The sequence below is a fragment of the Melopsittacus undulatus genome, chromosome W (genome assembly GCF_012275295.1).
Source record: "Melopsittacus undulatus isolate bMelUnd1 chromosome W, bMelUnd1.mat.Z, whole genome shotgun sequence".
Classification (NCBI taxonomy): domain Eukaryota; kingdom Metazoa; phylum Chordata; class Aves; order Psittaciformes; family Psittaculidae; genus Melopsittacus; species Melopsittacus undulatus.
Window position 1 is genome coordinate 3,095,307 of NC_047558.1, and position 16,437 is coordinate 3,111,743.

At 46.3% G+C, this 16,437-nt stretch overlaps 1 protein-coding gene and 1 non-coding gene across 4 annotated transcripts in view; one reads left to right on the top strand and one right to left on the bottom strand.

Annotated features, from left to right (window-relative positions):
- LOC101868333 (guanine nucleotide-binding protein G(o) subunit alpha) overlaps positions 1–11,940 on the bottom strand; it is a 181,562-nt gene extending 169,622 nt beyond the window's left edge. For all 3 annotated transcript variants that reach the window (XM_034073326.1, XM_034073325.1, XM_034073327.1), the window contains exons 1-2: positions 11,391–11,940; positions 11,257–11,299 (exon numbers count right to left, since the gene is read on the bottom strand). In XM_034073326.1, the coding sequence (XP_033929217.1) occupies positions 11,257–11,299; positions 11,391–11,508 (161 nt within the window). In that variant the 5' untranslated portion in view covers positions 11,509–11,940. The remainder of the gene's footprint in view (positions 1–11,256; positions 11,300–11,390) is intronic.
- Positions 11,941–13,548: 1,608 nt separating this feature from the next.
- Positions 13,549–13,676, top strand: LOC117438027 (U6atac minor spliceosomal RNA). Its single transcript, XR_004550626.1, has one exon. It is a non-coding gene; the product is annotated as a U6atac minor spliceosomal RNA (small nuclear RNA).
- The last annotated feature ends 2,761 nt before the right edge of the window (positions 13,677–16,437 follow it).

A 16,437-nucleotide genomic window follows, 5' to 3' on the forward strand; every position in this document is an offset into this window, starting at 1 on the left:
AAAGTAAATAACTAGACTATCTAAAACGGTATTACGAAACCGAATGGCTCTAGACATGTTATTGGCTTCACAAGGAGGGGTTTGTTCCATAATCTGTGAAAGTTGCTGTTCCTGAAACAGATCTGGAGGAAATTTGGAAACAAACTAAAATCTTTCAGAAAATGGCCAGGGATGATACCTCCTGGGGGTTTGAAGAAATATGGAAAAAGTTAACTTCATGGTTACCTGATCTCTCCTGGTTAAGGCAACTGGTTGAAAGACTATTAATATTGTTTTAATATTGATTAATTGTGGTATAACAAAATTTTCTTTCTGGTATTGTAAAATGATCTATGATAAGTTATGAAGACTGGAAAAAGAAATTAAATTTAAGCATCAAGTAGAAACAGGAACCTATTTCAAAAAGACTCTAGATGGTAATGGTAGTATATAAAATATTGCAAAAGAATTTGCAAAAGGACAGAAAAAGGGAGGATTTGAGACAAGGAGGCACAAAAACACAAAATGTAATCAGTTCTAAGTAATGTTAAATTTGATGGCTTTGTAATGGAAAATAACTGCTGTGCCTGAAGGTAGTTGACATAGTTTCAGGTCCTTAGGACCTTAGTACAAAAGGTGTGAGAAAAGCAGAATAGAAAAACAGGACCTAAGGATGGGGAGTATCTGGGACTAGCAGATGGCCAGGATGGGCACACTTAAACTAACTGATAAGTAGAAGGACAGGATGATTGCTATGTCTGTAATGTTAATTAAGCTGGGAAAGGTAAATGACCCTTAAAGACCATCATCACATTTTTGCATGCATGTGGGAAACTTTCTGGAAAATGATGCCCGGTGACCATATAAGGATGCCTGTAAAGCAATACGGTGACACACGTTAGGAGGAGCTATCCCCCGTGTCTCCCGGTGCCACAATAAAGAATACCTGCTTGTCAACTTGAAACTCTGTTGGCAAGTTTCTTCCTGGAGCTTTCTCCAAATCACTGTCCACCCTTGGGGAAAATCTCCTGGTCCTCCTATACTGTCATCTAACCCTAGACAAGACCCAAACCTGAGTCTGCTGAACTTTCAAGACCAGACGAAATGGTCGTGGGTAAAACACACTCTGTATGCGTGCCAATATGGTGGTCCTCATCACAATCAGCAGGCAGGTCTCAAGGGTACTCAAAGGCCATTCAAAACTTTCAGAACTCTCAAATGATGCTATAAACGGTCTGGTGGGAGGCTAGGAAGGTAAGGGAATGTCTCCTTCATAGGTTGACCACCCGAAGAGGGAAAAAATAATGTGCAATTGCTAAACACTTCCATTATATACCTCCCAAAGTATAGAAGTGATGACCACACTGGGAACACAAGCCAGATCCGTTTCATGATCAATGAGTCTATTGTATTACAAGTCATTACCATAAAGTACAGTGAAACAAGAACATCAGCCCAAGTCCCCCAGCCAATAAACACTAAAACAGCAAATACCGCCTGTAAGTAAGGTACGACACGCTGAAACTCTGAGATCAAGAGCAACAACTTTGAGAGCCAATAAATCAGCATTGTGATGATTGACTATTAATCTGAAACAATGAATGCTTATCACAAATATGATTAGACACACCCTGGTCAGATCTGTCTTCATCTCAACCCTTGGTGCCCCATGTTGGGCGCCACAAAGAACCGCCGTGGTTTAAGCCCAGACAGTAACTCAGAACCCTCTGTATCCCTGACTCCAAAAGCCGAGGGGTCGACTTTGAGTCTCCCTTGAAGCTTTCTACCAGAGGCTCCAGGTAGGACCATTCTCCCTGGCTGTGGTGTAGAGTACATTTTTTACATCTGGCCATTTTTTACATCATTTTTTACATGATAGAGAGGGCTTACATTCGAACTGTAATTTGGGATGTGCATTCTCCAGAACCCCACAGCACCCCAAGAAAGCTTGTGTTTCGTTCTTATTAGTTGGTGGAGACATTGCTTTTATCTTGTTTATCACATCTGTGGGGATCTGGCGACATCCATCCTGCCATTTTATTCCCAAAAATCGAATCTCCTGGGCAGGTCCCTTGACCTTACTTCATTTTATGGCAAAGTTATCTTTTAGCAGGATTTGGATTATTTTCGTTCTTTTATCAAAAACTTCTTCCTCTATATCACCCCACACACTAATGTCATCAATGTATTGCAGGTGTTCTGGAGTTTGCCCGTGTTCCAGTGCAGATGGTAGGGCTGTGTTTCCATCCCCGGGACAGTCTGTCCCAAGCATACTGGACACCCCTCCAAGTAAAAGCGAAATGTGGCCTGCACTCTCCTGACAAAGGAATTGAGAAAAAAAAACATTGGCAATATCAATAGCTGCATACCACTTGGCTGCCTTTGACTCCAGTTCATAATGAAGCTCTAGCATGTCCGGAACAGCAGCACTCAATGGTGATGTGACTTCATTCAGGCCATTGATATGTCTCCACTCTCCGTTAAAATTTCGCACTGGCCACCTTGGGCTATTAAAGGCTGAGCGGGTCCTACTGATCACTCCTTGAGTCTCCAGTCTACGGATCAGCTTATGGATGGGAATCAGGGAGTCTCGGTTGGTGCGATATTGCCACTGCTACACCGTTGTGTTCACAATTGGCACTTGTTGTTCTTCAACCTTCAGCAGCCCCACAATGGAAGGGTCCTCTGAGAGACCAGGCAAGGTGGACAGCTGCTCTATTTCTTCAGTCTCCAAAGCAGCAATACCAAAAGCCCATCAGTACCCTTTTGGGTCTTTGAAGTACCCTCTCCTGAGGTAGTCTATGCCAAGGATGCATGGAGCCTCTGGACCAGTCACAATGGGGTGCTTTTGCCACTTCCTCGCAGTCAGGCTGATTTCAGCCTCCAGTACAGTCAACTTTTGGGATCCTCCTGTCACTCCAGAAATATAAATGGGTTCTGCCCCCTGACAGCTTGATGGCATCAAGGTACACTTTGCACTAGTATCTACTAGAGTGTTATACTTCTGTGGGACTGATGTGCCAGGCCATCTGACCCACACAGTCCAATAAATCCAATTATCCCCTACCTCCACCTGGCTGGAGGCAGGGCCCCTCTAATAGTCATCACAGTATAGGTTACTTAAGTCTTGTAGAAAGGGGTCTTCTTTATCAGAGGAGCTGGAGTAAAATCAGCTCTTCCACTCCATCTGCAAACCTGCTCACCAGAGACCGAAGCCACAGCTTTCATGGGATGATCAGCCTTGACCTTTGTTCTCCTCTTCAATTCATGCACCCGTTCCTCCATAGCTGAGACAGGTTTTCCATCCCACTTCCTCATGTCTTCTCCATGATCCCACAGGTAAAACCACAGGGTGGCCTGTGGCGTGTACCTCCTATATTTTCTCTCTCGAGCAGTAGGACGCCTTTTCTTAATAGCTGAGAGGGGGGTTGGTACATATGGGGAGCTGGATAGATTGGATAGATTGCCACTCAATTGTTTGAACTCCTGGGACAGTTTTTCCACAGCTGAAATGATGGAAGGGGTGAGATTGTCTTTGAACTCTTGGAGTTGACTAATCATTTCATCCACTGTTGGTGGATGATGTCATTCCAGGTTATTGCTGCCAATGAGTGGGCATATGATGACGGTGCATTCTGTGTAAATTTCTGCCATATGTGTCGTGTACATTCCACTTCAGCTGGACCTAAGGGCCCTTTCCTGGCACCCGGCCTGTGATAGATCATCTCTACAATGTCAGATTCCCTCAGAGACTGGATGCCTTTCTCTAGCGTAGTCCACTTGGCAGAACGACTCTTAACATCGTCCTTGTACAGAAAACTTTCTTTCACAGCTGCCAAGAGCCACCTCCGAAGGATGAGGGACTGCTTCTCTTTTGTAATTTCTTTGTCAATTCCCTCTTTCCTATCAAGTGATCCCAGCTGCTTGGCTTCCCTACCTTCTAGTTCGTGACTGTCAGCCCCATTGTCCCAGCATCAGAGCAACCAGGTAACCAGGTGATGATGTGCTCCCCTGGTTGACGGGTAAAACCTGTTTGCATATTCCATAGCTCTGTTGAGGTTCTGGGTCGAGAAGTCACCTTTTCTTCTTCTTCCTCCTCTGATTCACATAATAATAACTCCTGATCAGATGCTGTCCCTTATAGTAAGTGCATTGTTTCTTCATCTTGCTTCATCTTTCTTGCCTCTTTTTTGCTTTTCCCCTTGTGTACAGGGGCAACTGTTTTTGGCACAAATCGGTCCTCTGGTTTAGCTGCAGTGCTTATCACTGTGGTTGGAGTGACTACAATATCTGTTGTCAGGGTTTGGCTAGCTGCTATACTTGTCGCTGGGGTTGGTGTAGCTGCTGTGCTTAGAATTGAATTAGCTGCACTTTCTGTTGCGGTTTGAGTTTGAGTAGCTGCTGTACTTGTCGCTGGGGTTGGTGTAGTTGCTCTACTTGGAGTTGGAGTAACTGCGATATCTGTTGTAGGCACTTTGAGTAGCTGTGATATCTGTTGTAGTCACTTTGAGTAGCTGCTGTACTTGTCACTAGGGTTGGTGTAGCTGCTGCATTTGGAGTTGGAGTAGCTGTGTTGTCTGTTGTTTTGCCATCAGATCCAGAGACATATTTTTCCCTTTGAAGGTGCTGGATAGTTTTGAACAGGGCTCCGTAAGCATAGGCCAAGCCCCAGCACGTTGCCATGATTTGTCCCTCTCTGGTATGACTAGGATGGCAACACACCTCATTTAAGTGTTTTACTATTTTTTCTGGATTTTGCACTTCTTCAGTGCTGAAGTTCCAAAGTACTGGAGGGGCCCAGTGGCCTAGATACTTGCCCATACTATCCCACACACACCATGACTATCCAGCCTTGGGGAAAAACTTCTGGTCCTCCTATACTGTCATCTAACCCTAGACAAGACCCAAACCTGACTCTGCTGAACTTTCAAGACCAGACGAAACAGTCGTGGGTAAAACACAACTCTGTATGCTTGCCAACATGGTGGTCCCCATCACAATCAGCAGGCAGGTTTCAAGGGTACTCAAAGGCCATTCAAAACTTTCAGAACTCTCAAATGATGCTATAAACGGTCTGGTGGGAGGCTGGGAAGGTAAGGGAATGTCTCCTTCATAGGTTGAAAATCCAAGGATGGGAAAAAAATGTGCAAGTGCTAAACACTTCTTTTATATACCTCCCAAATTATAGAGGTGGTGACCACACTGGGAACACATACCAATCCAGATTCATGATCAATGAGTCTACTGTATTACAAATCATTACCACAAAGTACAGTGAAACAAGAACATTAGCCCAACGCCCCCAGCAGATAAACGCTAAAATAGCAAATACCGCCTGTAAGTAAGGTACAACACGCTGAAACTCCGAGATCAAGAGTAACATCTTTCAGAGCCAATAAATCAGCATTGTGAGGAGTGATAGAATTGTGACTAGCAGGTCAAAGGAGGTGATCCTGCCCCTCTACTCTGCTCTTGTGAGACCTCACTTGGAGTATTGTGTGCAGTTCTTTTGCCCTCAATATAAAAAGGACATGGAACTGTCCTCCTCCCCGGCAGAGCATGAGACTCAGAAAGTCCTTGGTCAGAGGAAACATTACTGAGCAACAACTAAAAACATTGGTGTTATCAGTGCTGTTCCCAGGCTGAAATTCGAAACCACAGCACTGCACCAGCTACTAAGGAGAAAAATGAGTGCTACTGCTGAACCCAGGACATTTCTTCATTCCATCCTTTCTCTTGACCAGACCAAGCAGAAGAGCCAACAGAGTGCCTCTACCTCCATTATTTGTCTTTCATTCCTCACCCATTTTTATTATTTTCCCCATATTCCCCAGGTAAGCATACTGGAAAACTCACATCAGATACTAAGTGGTATCCCAGATCGATGGGAATGGCAGACTGAAGAGGAGAACAACCACCTTTTATCATTTGTTATGTCTCTTATGACTTCTGGGTTAGCCAAACCATAATCCAAAACAGAGCCCTGGTTACATTTGGGCAGAAGATTTGTCTCTTTCTTCAGAGCTCATTAATAGAACTGCTTTCATTTCATTAGGTGCTAAAACATTTCCAACAGGACTAGGTGTGTTATGTCAGAATATGACAGGCAAATTTCTTTTAAGGTTTTGAAACTAAGTTGACAGAGAAGCTATGCAGTTTACTTGTGTCACTGAAAGATATTTTTTACCTTTATGAGTCCCTAAAACAAGAAACAAATTAAGAACTGTCAAGGAAAAATACCCAAACTCAAAATGTATTTCATCTTGCCTGCTAATATTGTTACTGCTTTTCTCTGAAAATTCTCACAGTCTAATAACAAGAACCTTAAGCATAAAAGAATGAACCATGGTTGTTAATGTTTTGGCTTATAATAACAATTAATAATCCAAAATGAAGGAAATAAGTGCTGAAAACATTATTTCCCTTTGCAACTACAAGCCAAAATGTACAGCTTCACTGTTCTCTCCTCCCAGCTCTTATTTTCTCCTGGTTCAGTGGCAAACACTCTGTATTATTCCACTGCAGGGTGTGGAATGTGGCAACCACAGCATCCAGGGCTCCAGCTCCTTCCCTGCTTATTGAAACACAGTTCAAATACTGCCCAGGAGCAGACTGTCACTGGGCCTTAAGTCACAGAAATCCTGGAAAACAGAGCAGAAGACAAGGATGGGGATGGCTCTGCATGACCTGATGCTCTAGTGAGGTTCATGCATCTGGGCTGCCAGTGATCAAACAGTTCCTGGACAGGAGCAAGGGCTGAATGGCACCAAAAAATGCTCTGAGAAGTGGGACAGGCCATGAATACACAGTTGGCATTCCTGTCCCCAGGAATACACTGTGGAGGCCAAGAAGTAACCCCACACTATAAGTCCCTGTGAGGTGAGGTATTCCCAAGGGAAGGGGCTCAAAATGTGAAATCACTACAGCTTTGAGATACAGACATGCAGCAAAGAGCACCCGAGTAGGTGTTCACAACACATCATTTGGTTTCAGTGGCATTTACCATCAAATTACTGATATGGGCTGTAAAACCAGTGGGCAGAGACTGCTTCTCTAGAGAAGTTCATTAGATTAAAAGTAATTCAGTTACACAGAGCAAGTAGAGCCTGGGGCTGTTTTGAGGGGCTGTTTGGAAAAGGTCAGAATATATGAGATGGCTTATGGGACTGACAGCTGTTGGGGAGTACATAGTAGATATTTAAAGATAAGCATTGTATGCTAGTCTATTTTTCTCCTTATTGAATATTCCCATCCTTCTTATACATAACATAGTAATATTCTGCCAAAAAAATGGCCCAGCAAAGAAGCCTATCAACTGAGGTACTGCCTGCATTGCTGGTGAAGTAAGACATGGCTGTTTTGGAGGACATACAGGGCTGGAAGCTTGTGAAAGGGAGCCAGACCCAGGTCTCTGCTCCCAGCTCAGCAGGGGACAAAAGCTGCTGCTTCTGCAGAGGCAAAATCCCAAACCAAACCCCAAAACCCAAGACTTTTCCTGTGGGCAAGTGAAGCCATGTCTCCTCCTGAATACCACCACCATCGCTAACCTCTAGGTTGGGAAGGTGAAGTACTGCCCTGACTCAACATCCAGAACAGCTGTTGCTGAGTAGGTAGCAGGACCTTGGTTTTGAAGCCATGCCAGTTAATTCAGCCTTTCTGTGTTAGCCTGATTAAACACTGAATTCCCTAGGAGCTTCATGCTGATGGCAGTGGATGGTGTCCCCAACCGAACAGTCCATCCCCACTCACCGTTGCGCATATTAAGTATTCTGCTGAGCAGTAACAGATGGATATGCTTGGTGTCTGCCTAGGCTGGGCCTTTTGCTGAACACATTCACTAGAGTTTTAAGTCCCCACAAAAACATCCTAGAAAAACAGCAGTCCCAATTCCATGCTACAAGCCAGGTATTCCAGAAAAGAAGGTCACGTATTCGAAATTTTGCATGTGCACGACATTCATTTCAAGATATAAGACCTAAAAAATGTTGACATCCATTGCAGTCCTACATCAAAGTGAATTTGCTGAGATGAGGTGGCAGGAGTGAAAGACGAATTTCTCTCACCCAGTGACTCTCCTGGCTCAAATTTGCTCTCAAATTCTTGTAATTTCTACCTGTCACTTCTCCCACCACCCAGTATTTCAAGGATTAACTGGACAGTGCATAATTGCTTCAGTCCTCTGTAACAATGTCTGTTCTCTGTTCCTTTGTCTTGGTGGTTTTTTTATCTGTCTACAGATTCCTGTGCTTCTTTTCAAGGCAATATCCAAGTGTTAAGCTGTTTTAGCCATTCATGAGGATGAGATTTATTATGTAGAAGCACACCAATAACACAATATTTAAAAAAATAAGTCTCTTTCAGCAAAATCTATTGAACATGCAACTTAATATTTAAGAATTCATTAGGTTCTCAGCAAGCCTGTCTAATGAAGCCTGACCAGATGAATTGCTAATGCCCATATTACATTTAAACTTATTTTCAGAAATTTTCATTTCCCTGAGTTCTCTGAACATCCCTTTCCCTGGCACCCACAGCTGTGTGGCTCTCTCCAGATGCCTGCTGACATGCTCAGAGCAACACTGCTGTCCCTACCCCAGCCTCTGCACCCTTCACTGGAGTTTCCACACTGATGGATGCCTCCCAGTTTCCAACACTATACCCCTTCACCATAGCAGCCTCCTCAGCATTTTCATGTCAGGTACAAAGCTGCAAGCCTAGCATGTGTTACTTTAAAACTGTTATATATAAAACATATATATATATAAACATATATATATAAATAATACATATATAGATATATATCAGGGTGTATTTCAGTCCTCAATATATTAATCCAGTCCAGCAACCAGGTTATTATCTTGATGCAATTTGCATCAAGATAAAAAACAAGAGTCACTGCATACTAATTGTGTAACCCAGTGTGGTCACCACCCACCCTCCCACCTATGGGCTCCATGTGTCTGCACTGCTATTGTGGTATCTACAGCCTTTCCCTTCCACCAAAACCTATTGCCCACCATTCACAGAATCACAGAACCCCAAGGGTTGGAAGGGACCTCGAAAGATCATCTAGTCCAACCCCCCTGCAAGAGCAGGGTAACCTAGAGTATATCACACAGGAACTTGTCCAGGTGGGCCTTGAATATCTCCAATGTAGGAGACTCCACAACATCCCTGGGCAACCTGTTCCAGTGCTCTGTCACTCTTACAGTAAAGAAGTTCTTCCTGATGTTAACGTGGAACCTCCTATGCTCCAGTTTACACCCATTGCCTCTTGTCCTATCACTGGATATCACTGAAAAAAGCCTGGCTCCATCATCCTGACACCTACCCTTTACGTATTTGTAAACATTGATGAGGTCACCCCTCAGTCTCCTCTTCTCCAAGCTAAAGAGACCCAGCTCCCTCAGCCTCTCCTCATAAGAGAGGTGTTCTACTCCCTTAATCATCTTTGTGGCTCTGCGCTGGACTCTTTCAAGCAATTCCCTGTCCTTCTTGAACTGAGGGGCCCAGAACTGGATGCAATATTCCAGGTGCAGCCTCACCAAAATTCCAGCATGCTTCTGCAGAAGTAATTCCTAGAGATTAAATAATTTATTGGTGTTCATCTGCAGTAACAGCTCTTCTGATCCACCTTTCCCACACAAACAAGTGCAAATCAAACCCACCCTGCCCCAGCTCCAAATTTAACTGTCAGGGTGGAAAGTCCCCTTTCCAACTATGAAAGGAGAAGCTCAGAGCCTTTACACAAGTAGGGTATACATATGTCGGTGGGAAAAGCTGCACTGGAGACAAGCCTCCTTGCAGCCAGACCTTTCAGCCCCGCAGTGCCGTGGGAAAAGCACTGCCTCAGGCAGGGATGATGGTTTAGTTCCCAGTCCACCCCCTAGGGCTGGACACAGTGGCAGCACAGTTGATGCAGAAATATCCAGGTCACCCGCTAAGCCACTCTGGCTGGAGAGGAGACGGGATGAAGGCCCGGATCTGCTCCCCGTGGTGCGCGCACGCACACTCACTCACGCACACCCAGGGCGGCTATGGGTATGAAAGACAACAGATTGCCGAGCGGCGACAAGCCCCTTCGGCTATATCCGAGGCCGTTTGGCTTCTCCCCGACCGCCTCCGAGCGTCCTCCTAAGGCAGCCGAGCGCAGCATTCGGCCGCCGCCGGGAGGAGTCGAGCGGTGCCGAAGAGGCCGAATCGCCTGCGGTTGTAGTCCTCGCTGGCCGCTGTCCACCACGCGAACCACCTGAAAGCTGCAGCCGCGCCTTGCCGGGACCAGCTCGGCCCCCGCACAGGCACTGGCTGCCGGAACTGCAGAAGGCCGCCAGCACCCGCTCCCGGCACCCCATCCACACCCTGCTCTGCTGCCTCCCCCCGCCTCGCTCAGCAACTGCTGAGTGCCCCTCCCAGCCCCCGATCCCTCTACAACCATCGCAAAGCAGCTGCCGCTCCGCACCTCTCCCTGGCTAAAACCCAGTCGCTGAACCAGCGCCGGGGCTTGTTCTGTGATGGCACCCGCCTTGGACCAGACCGTCATCTCTGTTTAGGTGCGAGGCCGTGGTGTTTCGTTGTATTTTCAATTAAAAAGAAGGAGGGAGAATAACGGTGCCACAGGAGCACCTTCCACCCCTTCATCATCAGCCTTCCCCTGCACTTGCTTTCCTATGGGATGCAGCATTGAAAGAGACGGCGTGGTGGGGTTTTTCACTGCTGTTTATTGCACTAATTAAACACAGGCAGAGCATGTGCAGGGGAACTCTGGAAGCCACCACAGACACCAAGGCAAGGTTTGAGTATAATTGGCGGTGGGTGACCATGCTCGGCTTTAATTCAAAGGAGAAGCTGAAATCTCGAGGAAAAGGGACTTTGAGTGCTGGGGAGCCTTGATTTAAATCCGCAGAGGCGGAAGATAACATCCCAACATTAAGCTGAACTGATAGCGATCGGCTTTGCAGGGACATCTGCACGGCCTCGCCTCACGGCTTGGGGGGGGAAGGTGGGCTGCGAGCAGCCCACCTTCCCCCCCCAAGCCGTGAGGCGAGGCCGCTGGGCGATACTTCAGCACCACATCAGTCCCGAACAGCACCGGGAACCGCGGTAGCGGAGCCTTTTCCCTGCCTTACACCTTCCTGCCCTCGCGGTTGCCTCAGGTAAACATGGCGCCCGCGGCCCTCACCTCAGCGAGCCCCTAACTCCCTTCTCTCTCCTATTAACGCCGTTTAACTCCCCCCTCACGGTCCATCTCCCCCACACACACACTACCGCGGAACTTACTTCATTTGCTTCACAATGGTGCTTTTCCCCGACTCACCGGCCCCTGTTGAAAGAGAAATGAAGGGGGGAATAAGCGCCGGGGAGGAGATGGGTGAGGGGACGCGGAGTAGGGGAAGGCACGACCGGGTTCTCACCGAGCAGGAGGAGTTTCACGTCTTTGGCGGCGCTGATCCCGTCCTCCTTCAAGTTCTTCTCGATGGCCTTGCTCCGCTCCAGGGCGGCTCTTTCCTCAGCGCTCAAAGTACATCCCATGACGAAGACGAAAAATTAAAAAATAATGTAAATTAAAAAAATAAAAAGGGGGGAGGGGAATACAGGCCCCGCCGCCGCCTCGGCTGGCTCCCGCGGGCGAAGAGAAGGAGGCAGGAGCGAAGCCAAGAAGGCAGGAGCGAAGCCAACTATCAGCGGGAGGGGGGCGAATAAAAGAATTCAAGCGGATAGCAGTGAGCCTCCGGGCGGCGCAGCGCCTCAGCGACGGGGCTCCTGGCTCCCTCTCCTGTCTGTCTCCCCGCACCCGAGTGCTCAGTGCATCCAGCGGGGCTGCTGTGGGCACGGTGAATTCTTCCCGGCCGGAAGGCGGAGGAAAAGGAAGAAGGTACGCGACGAGAAGAGTCCTTTCCTTTCCTCTCCCGTACTCTCTCCCCTCCTTAGCAGGCAGCAGGGCACAGACAGCTCTCAACAGAGTGCAGGAACGGCGGAGACAGAAAAAGAGAGAGAGAGCGCGCCGAAATCACACGCCCCCACCAGCCTCGCCCGTTCCCGTGACGCGCGCAGCTCGCGCATGCTCCCGGTGGCGCAACACCAGCCCCAATCCAAGCTCTGGCCTCGGCACTGCTCCCCGCAGTTCGGCCTGAGTGCAGGCCCTAAAGCGAGGTCCGGTCCGGGCTGCACACGCAGTACGAGGAAAGGTCGCGGCCTTAATACATGTCTCCCTTGCTCCGGGTGGAATGGAGGTTATGACTGATGCGCGGATAGACTCCACAACTCGTTAAAGTTGTAAAGTAGGTACGCTTTTATTCAGTGCTGAGGTGCATGGGGATAGCTCCTCCAAAGCATGCACACCTCAGGGTTGTTCTCCCTTTACATTTATTCTCTTAAAGTATACATAGACATGAGGTTGCTTAATCCGTCTATACATATTTAGTATCTATCCCCACTTTGTATTATAATGAGCCAGAAGGTCCTTTGTACCTGCCCCTTCTGGTCATGGGCAGGGGTCTCAGGATGAAGTAAATGAGTCTTCCTCTTCTTAAACTTTACACCTTTTAACCTTCAGACATGGCCTTAGGGTTTAGTCTGCGCCCAGTCTGCTTCTCCCCCACTTCTCAGTAGGACCAAACACCTGTGCTTTTATCATGGCCTTCAGGTTTGGCACCCAGTCTGCCTCTCCCTGGCTTATCAGTAGAACCAATCATCTGCTTTTGTTCCTTGTCAGTAGAACTAGCATCTGCTTCTCCCCCTCCAGCAGTATCAATGCCTTGGCAAGATGGCAATGGCAGGTACTTAGGACAGACAATACTTTTGTTTAAGCAAAGGAATTCCTTTAACCCCTTTGTACAATTTCTCTGTATTCCCCCCCTGTACATTGGTTACCCCTGTATCAACTCCGGCTCCTTGCCTTCCTCTGGGCTGCTGCTGTTACCTGCACTGGAGAGGCCGTGACTCGGGTGGCTGCTTCCCCTATTCCTGTCACTCCAGGCCGAGCGCCTCAGCGATGAGGGCGGGTGGCAGGGTCTGACGGCTACGGTGTGTTTGTGCGGGCCTTTGGGCTCCCCAGAGGCCCGAGGCTGCCATCCCCCAGCCCCATACAGCTGGAATCGCTTCCATCAATACTTGGGATGCAAATTGTTTATGTGCTTGATGCAGGGCATGGAGTTTCACCACCATTTTGGATTATGTTTCCCATCAGTGTAATCACATGGGGTTCATCCTTTTTTTGTTGCAGTCTAATCACATATCTCACCAGATTACCTGCCCTCTTGTCATCACCATTCCATAACATCCAACAGTTATTTAGGGATTATAGTGAGTTAAAATCTTGCAAATTCCCTGGCAGGTTTTGATGTTTCACAAGGTTGGAAATAGAGAAGAAAACAAATGTCAACAGGGAAAATTAAATAAATAAGACTTCATTTAAAATGCTTTCCTACTGGCCCAGACAAGTCATGATATATTTAACTTTAATCCATAAAATTGATATGTGACAGTCTGACTATAAAAAGATCTAGAAAGGAAAGAATGAAGTGCTAAGAGCAGCAAGATAAAATACATCAAGCTGAAATGGACAAAATCAAGGACCAGGAAAGGAGAGAATGTTAGCACTCCCCTTGATAAGGATGGAAGAGGCCCTTGTGGCCTATACAACACGAATATGGTTAAGGCACTGCCACCTACTTCGTGGCATCTAACCATGGTTTTTTCCCTGCCCATGGCAGGGGGATTGGAACTAGATGATCTTAAGGTCCTTTCCAACCCTAACTATTCTATGATTCTATAAACAAGAAGTCTGCAAAGGGAGGTTTTGTTGTTAGGAAGTAGCTGTGAGAGGCAAGGCAGCTGATTTTGCCTCTAAAGGCCACTCCACCTCCCTGCCAAAAAGCAAATGGCTACAGGAGGCTTGACAGGACCATCCCTGTGTTGTAGGAAGGAAATGCTTCCTACAGGAAGGATCCAGGCTGCACCAGGGCTGCCTCTCAGGGGCTCAGGGAAAGCAGTGGGCTGCTGTTTGTGGTGTTGGGTGTGGGTGACCATATGCTCACACTGTGCTTGCTTTCCACTTAGGACCTCTGTTCACTGCCTTCTCCTGGGATCTCCTGACCTACTGTCCTGAGTTCTGCAGTTCCCACATCCAGGGCCCTTCCTTTAAAGGTAGATATACAATTTCTAGTAGCATTTCACAGTATTTTAAGTATGACTTCCCTGGCATTTTCCTTCCAGACAAACATTGTCTCCTTCCAGCACCATTTCCCATCTTGCCTTCCTCCCAGAACATGTTTTTCCCATTTTCCCTCTACACCTCTGAAATGAAGGGGAAAAACATGATATGCAGTTAATGAGGGAAAGAGGGGATGTGAGACAGAAGCAGACAAAAGAAAGCAAAAAGGAACTCACAAATAATGTTAGTGTATTCAGGAACCAGTAATATTTGCCACACATTTGTGAGCTAATAGGTACCATATATTTGAATTTTGGGTAATTTATTTCTGGAAGCTCAGGGGACTGAGATGGACAAGGAAGCCTGCCGCATGTGTGCAGCAGGGAATAAATGGAGATGGGAGTGGTCACAGCACAGTTCCTACTCTTTCATATTTGCCCAAATCTCTTGTGTAAAATCAATAGGATGAGAATTTCAATCAATAAGTTTAATTTCAATGGTTCTAGCCAGAGGGCATTATTGCCATATAGGAAAAGAAAATCAAGAAATTCAGAGACAGTGTCCTCGTGAGAGAGAGAGCTGTATTTACTTCCCAATGTCTCCAGCAGCTTGCCAGCCTCGGAGTCATACTGGGATTCTCTCCAAGGGTTTTACTAAGAGAATTAGTCTTTTGTAGCAGCCTCTGGCTACTCATTATCTGACAAATTTGTAGCCTGCACCTCCTGTCATGGAGAAAATTATTTCTCTTCTGTTCAACCAGTGAGTAGTCCATACTCAGCCCTTTGTCCCATGTACATCCCTGTCACTACACGAATATCTGCTAATATCTTTCTTAAGGGAAAATCAGAAACTGACAAATCTCTCAGGAAGATTCAGGAGAGCAGCTATGAAATTGAGCCATTTTGGGCCATTTTTGTGCTGCTGCTAATTCACCAGAGCTGATGGAAATGTTTCCTTTGAAATTTTCTTAGAGGGAAATTTCAGTTTTTTGAGAAATCTGCTTATTCATGGCAGACAAATTCCAAGGACCTGAAAAGAAAAAAGCCTGCCTCCCCCCCAAATAATCAAAATATGTACCAGCCTACTTGGCCTTTGAGATAAATATGTTGGGTTTGTTGCTGAAAATTATGTTTCTATTTCCCAGGAGCTGACAGAAGTCCTTATTTAATAAAAAGTGGTTGCTGGCAGTACCAACATCAGATAAAAATAGGTTTGGTTTGTTTTTTTTTTCCCTTAAATATGATAGAACCTCTCTATAAAAAGTGGGGAGGAAAACCTGTTTTTTCTGGCCATTCCTGAAATTAAACCATTTCACTCGAGGTGCATAAAAAACATGCTTTTTTTCTGCTTGGACTGTTACCTTTACAATCCTGAGCGTCAGCAGCGTATTTTAAATTGAAGTCCTATTCTCCTGTTTGATCTGTGTCTCAGCACAAACAGGATTCTTTCTGCAATCAGTTTTCAACCATTCTTCTAGAAAAATTAATCAGATAGATAGATAGTGATTTCCATAAGAAGTGAAGGATGATAACAGAACTGACCAATGCCTTTGAAGCAGACTGTCCCAAAGTTATGTTGTGGGGTAGATGATGACTTTGTGATCTCAGGTCCTTCTGCAGGTAATGGGTATCTCTGGGGACTGGGGAGAGATGTGCCCTCTAGCATACCTTACTGGCCCCGGGCTCTGACTACCTGGGTCAGGGGTTTGTAGAGTGCTCTGGCTTTCTTCCTAGAATAATAGACTGGTTTGGGTTTTGAAAGGAACCTTTAAAGCTCATCCAGTTCCAACCCCCCTGCTGTGAGCTGGGACACCTTCACTAGTTGGTTGCTCAGAACCCTATGCAACCTGACCTTGAATGTTTCCAGGGATGGGGCATTTACTACCTCTCTGGGAAACCTGGTCCAGTGTTTCATCACCCTCATTGTAAAACATTTCCTCCTTACATCTAGTCTAAATCTACATTCCTTTATTTTAAAGCCATTCCACCTTGTCCTGTCCCTACAGGCCCTTGTAAAAAGTCTCTCTCCAGATTCTTTTTAGTCCCTTTAGGTACTGGAAGTCTACTCTAAGGTGTCCATGGAACCTGCTCTTATTCAGGCTGAGATGACCATAGGAGGCAAGCTGCAATGCTCTGCAGCTTGTCTTTCTCCTCCTACTTACGGATTGTTATGTCCAATCTATAATTTTATAATCCACCAGTGCAGTTTTAATGCACATGCTAATGAAAGAGCCACCAATCCCATGGAGAGACAGCAGTGCATTTTACCAGATCTCACCATTAGGAAGTTTTCCCCTGGGTGTTCAG